Raw genomic sequence first — 5,510 nt, 5'->3', positions numbered from 1 at the left:
CCTTTGGTCTATTTTTACTTATATTTTGTTTACTAAATAGTGAGACTCTAACATTTGCACTTGTATGTGATTGTGCTTGAATGATGCTAGGATATAAGATAATTTATGCAATGTGTAGATCACCTAGCTTTTGTTTTCACAAATGTTAGTATAAACTTACAACTAAAAATAGAGACTATATATACACACACACAAAATAGAAAAGTTTGTTGCTAAAAGGTGGTAGTGTGTATTTCAATTTATTTTCTTTGAGGCATGAGGAAGCTATGGATTCTCTTTTCGACTATTGGGTCCTAGTGTATGGGTCATGTACTATTACAATGAACCATAACGATGATAATAGTGCAAAGATAGGGAAGGCAAGTTAAGCAAATGTACACTACACTCTCCTCTCCCAATTGAAATATAAAGAATACATAGTAAAACCCCTGGAGCACATAAGCCATCCTTAGCAATTCACATGATGCCATTTGTGTGGTTATAATCTATTTGTCATTGAACGATGCTTGCTTGCTTGAATCTTTATTCATTACATGTTATTGTGTCATACCGACAATGTTGTTATATATACACTGAAAACAATATGCTTACTATAATCGCCTTGTCCATAAATTTTGATGAAGTGGGCTACAAAGAATGTGTTTTTGGGCTCATAATGCACATCATGAATCTCACCAGCATATAGACACAAGTGCCATTACAATTTCATGATATATTTACATGTACATACAGTTACAAAAACAATGTTGGACCTATGTAATCAATCGGAAGGATTCCTTTTAATGCTAGCTTGATCTTTGCCTTGAGTATTAGTACTAGGTGGCATGGAGATAGTTTTGAGTGACCACCAAAAGAATGGCGTGGACAAAGCACCATAACTGAAAATGCTTAACATCCGAACAATACCATTCGAGTAGAATGGGAATGCCATCACCAACAAGCTCACGCTGGTTAGAACCCATGGTGTCAACACTGGCCGAAACTCTAACTGTAGCAATATTGTCATTGTGACCAACATAGAGAAGGAGCCTAGTAGAAACACGGCCCAAGCGGCCATGGGATGAGATGTTGTTGGGATCACCCACATTGGAAACATGAAGCTAATTACCATACAAATGGGCGGTAACACCCTTGTAAACAATGTCAAGCAAAGGGGTTCATGCCTTAGCCAGAATTGCTTAGGCACACATGACCACCGGTGTATGTTCTCTCCATCTCTAGGAATGAAGGAACTAGGAATGAGGCCTAGCCATGCAGCACTAGTAAGCACCAACATGGCAGAATAGAGGAATGATTGAGCAAGCAAGGCTCGAGATTCCGTCACATACCTAGAAAACACAAACAACAAAAACATAAGCAATCATGTGTTTTGAAATACTAATACATGTAAAAAGCACATTTTAATAGTTTGCCCCCTCTTTGCATCATGGAGGAAAGAGAGGCCTAATGGTAATGTTCTTTTAAGTTATAATTAAAATGGAAATGTTCGTTTAAGTTATAATTACCCTATGGTTGATCTTCTTTCATTATGCCAAGAGAGGCCTAATGGTAACACTGGCCAAGACCACCAATACCAAGGTTTGAGCCAAGATGCACTAGGAAACGTGACGACACTGTTAAGTCCGCACGGCACTCGCCATTTGAGCCGAAGGTCTAGATCAAATCGCGAGAAACAATGGTATGGTACTCTTAATCAGAACGATATCATGTCGAAACTTTAGGATTAAATTTACAAGTAATTAAACGAATTTCTAGTCCTTGTGCATGATGGTTATCAATGACTCACAATAATATGAAGCATCCATTTGATACCCAAGGGGGAGCCTGTAGTATCCATTGAGCCTAGATGTCGTGTTTGTGGGGGTCTGGAAGAGCGGCTTCTCGAGCAAGTCACGGAAATACGAAGTCAAGAATCCTTGATCAGCTCCGTCAATGTTCTCATTCCGAGCCGATAAGAAGCGGTTCATGTCATTGAAAACCTTGCTGGACGGCTGCATTCGTGCACAATATCGAGTTCCACAAAAAACCAAACCAATGCAATACAGGATTAGTTTGGGAAACAACTATTTGAACCAAACTATTTTAGTTTGGGATTTGTTAGCACAATACTATGAAGCAGCTAGTTTAGAGATCATATTCTAGTAAGCACCACATGCATTGATAAAAAAAAACACCATCTAAAATAGATGTAGATTAAGATCCTATACAAAGGAAAGATAGTCCAATTGTTAGTTGAATAGCAACCTAGTCCAATTGTTAGTTAAATAGCAACCTAGTCCAATTGTTAGTTAAATAGAAAATTAGTCCAATTGTTGATTAAATAGCAAACTAGTCCAATTGTTAGTTAAGTAGCAAATTGGTTAAAAGATGGTGCAATCTCCACCTCCATCATGTTGATAAATGTGTCAAGTGGAGTAAAGTAAATAACCTAAAGTGTGTGGGTTGTGCATACTAGGGTTTTTTTTGGAAGAAAGTAAATGGCAGATGAAGAAAGATTAAGGACCTCGAGGACGAAGAGGCCCGTGTGGAAGATGCAAGGGTCGATGAAGACGGCACAGAACTGGCCACAGAGGAAGAGCTCGTGAGGATCTCGGAGGAAGATATTGTCGACATCGAGCATCACGATGCGCTCGTACTCTACCAGCCTCCATGCATACAACTTGTTAAGGCTGAATTTGAATCGGGGATTGAAGTAGAGCTCTTCCTCGAATGGGCTCCGGATGTTTGGCACTCGGATAACCCTCACGCCTTCGCTTAGACTGCTCGAAATGAACAATTCAATTCAAATTAATTCATTCAATTCAAATACTTCAATTCCCCAATCAAGCATTCCAATCCCGAATACCCGCTGATCTGACGAATCCGATGCCCCAAACTGAATGCTAATGCGATTACACATTAAGTACCGCATTACCCGATGAATTGATTCATTGTTAATGCTAATATTACGATTGCACATTATGTACCACATTACCCCATGAATTGATTCATTGTTCATGCTAATGCTAATGCCATTACACATTAGGTACCACCATTACCCGACGAATTGATTCATTGTCAATGCTAATGCCAATGCCATTACACATTAGGTACCACATTACCTGACGAATTGAATTGATTCAATGTTAATGCTAATGCTAATGCCATTACACATTAAGTACCACATTACCCGATGAATTGATTCATTGTTCATGCTAATGCTAATACCATTACACATTAAGTACCGCATTACCCGACGAACTGATTCATTGTTAATGCTAACGCTAATGAGCTTGAATATTAATAGTATAGTTCAATGGATGCATCGACGACGCTTATCATGGATGCATCCAGGAGCGGCATTAATCCAGTTTATTCAATCTTATGTGCAGCATTCTTGTGAATTGATCCACACACAGGATCTGAACAAATGTGAATCGATCCACACACACACACACAGAGTATCGGAACAAATGTGGCATATACCAAAATGCAAGAGAGGAGTCCAGGATTAAAGTTGGGGCTTACAGGGTGAGGGCCCATTGGTGTGGCAGGTCCAAGGAGGCGATGACGAAGACATCGGCCTCGACACGCAGGCGGCGCGTGAGGGACTGGAGGAGCACCCGAGCCGCGACATAGAATTCGTAGTCCCGGGGGGTGCCCATGTACAGTATGGTACCATATGCAACCCTGTTGGTACTGCTACCATCACTTCTGCTAATGCTGCTATGATCATTGTAGGACGCCATGGATCCAAAGGAGGCATCATGCATATGCATATGAATCTCTCTCTCTCCCATCACCATCACCATCGCCATCACCATCACCATCACCATCATCGCCATCGCCATCGCCATCATGTCATAATTTGATTTATATACAACATATATATGAGCCATTAATTTGATTGATTGAAGACTTAAAGAAAATCGAATTGAGGCAATTGTTTAGGAGAATTAGTAGGAACAAATAATAATAATAATAGATAAGAAAAAACGAATGAAGAGATTGATACAACATCAACAAATTTTTTTGGGGGTAGTTAGTTATGTTTTTTCCCTCTTGGTTTTTAACCGTTAAGTCTCTGTAACAGAAGAGCAATTTTTTCCCCGATTGTCCTTGTTTTTTTTTTTTGGGAAACAATACTGCTACTATTAATTACTATACTATATGTAGTTAGGCACATTAATATAAAACTAATCATTTTAAACGATGTGAATATTGTTAATCACAACGCTTCCATGAAATGAATAATTTCATCAAACCCTAACTAAGTTTAGATTCCTAATGTGACCAAACCTTAAGTAAATTTATTGGTCATACCATGATAACTAAAAGTTAAGTTTAGTGCACACGAGGTAAATCCAAAAACCTAGGGGCATTTCGGAGAATTAAGGAACCCGAAATCGTCAATGGATGAGAGATGCCCATGACTCAACGAGACCAATTCTAGCGTGGTCCGTAAAACTTTGAGAGATATATGCTAATAAATGGTCTCACACACTTTCTCATGGATTTTTGTGGCATCTTTGATGAAGTTAGATTCAATTTGGAGTGCCAACATGCTTATTCAATTAGGTGCCTTCATCTTCATGTAAGAATCTTGTTCTATTAACGTGATGCAAATAAAAGGAGGAAATAAAGATGCCCTTGTGAAGGTGACAGATAGATCTGAGTTCCTTGTCAGTGCCTGATACGACTAAGGTTCAAACGTGGATCGTACCTTTGGTTTGAAGGAGGAGAAACATGTTGATGTGTAAACGTGTGCTACTCGAGCGGGGCCACGAGGGACCTAACCAGAGAGGTCGTGATGTAACGTGACAGATAGATCCGAGTTCCCTGTCAGTGCCTGATACCACTAAGGTTCAAACATGGATCGTACCTTTGGTTTGAAGGAGGAGAAACATGTTGATGTGTAAACGTGTCAACGTGTGCTACTCGAGCGGGGTCATGAGGGACCTAACCAGGGAGGTCGTGATGTAACGTGACAAGGCCCTCTTTGCCCCTCCATGTGATTCCCCTTCTTCTAGTGTTTCGTAGATAAATCTGGGGTTATGTGGTGAATTGTTTGAGGTGGCAAACGTTCACTAGGCGAAGGCTTGAGGAGAATCTAGGGAGGCAAAAATTAGGTGTCACAAAATGTCAATATCAAGATTTGAAACTATCACTTTTAAACTAAAGGTTTACACTTTGATCAATATGGATTTCATATTATTATTATTTAAGTTATGTGCCACTAAACACAATGGATGATCGCCAAATGGCATGTGTTGAGATATCAAGCTCAACTTAGTTTAGTCATTTAGTCAACACACGTAATTTAGTAGTTATCTAGATAGAATCTAGTTAGTGTTTTGACCTTAAAGCCTTAAATAGGATTTTGTACTTGAGTGGGATACATTATAGATCCTCCACTCCCATGTTCATTTAATATAGGCCTTACACCTTTGTACCTATAACCTACTCACAGATGTGCTCCTTTGCACATGAGATGTATATATACCTCATTGTGGGTATTTTTGTATTTTGAT

At 39.3% G+C, this 5,510-nt stretch overlaps 1 protein-coding gene across 1 annotated transcript; it reads right to left on the bottom strand.

Annotated features, from left to right (window-relative positions):
- Positions 1-667: 667 nt before the first annotated feature.
- LOC147847569 (putative glucuronosyltransferase PGSIP8) lies at positions 668-3,976 on the bottom strand. Its single transcript, XM_087339040.1, has 5 exons — positions 3,508-3,976; positions 2,504-2,759; positions 1,787-1,991; positions 1,506-1,653; positions 668-1,328 (listed from the first exon to the last, which is right to left on the bottom strand). Exons 1-5 carry the CDS (start codon positions 3,876-3,878, stop codon positions 761-763), a joined length of 1,548 nt encoding a protein of 515 aa, XP_087195166.1. The 5' UTR covers positions 3,879-3,976; the 3' UTR covers positions 668-760.
- Positions 3,977-5,510: the final 1,534 nt, after the last annotated feature.

The sequence above is a fragment of the Azolla caroliniana genome, unplaced genomic scaffold (assembly GCF_043228905.1).
Source record: "Azolla caroliniana isolate FFs.n. ecotype wild unplaced genomic scaffold, voAzoCaro1.0.p SCAF_856, whole genome shotgun sequence".
NCBI lineage: Eukaryota > Viridiplantae > Streptophyta > Polypodiopsida > Salviniales > Salviniaceae > Azolla > Azolla caroliniana.
The sequence above is the reverse complement of the archived record's forward strand: the minus strand, read 5'-3'. Positions and strand labels throughout refer to the sequence as shown.

Excerpts from the sequence above, each read along its gene's own strand:
- LOC147847569 (XM_087339040.1), bottom strand. The coding sequence starts at position 3,878 with ATGGCTCATATATATGTTGTATATAAATCAAATTATGACATGATGGCG. Across the intron at positions 2,760-3,507 it reads CACCAATGGGCCCTCACCCT|TCTAAGCGAAGGCGTGAGGG; the intron begins GTAAGCCCCAAC and ends CATTTCGAGCAG. Across the intron at positions 1,992-2,503 it reads CGGGCCTCTTCGTCCTCGAG|CCGTCCAGCAAGGTTTTCAA; the intron begins GTCCTTAATCTT and ends GCACGAATGCAG.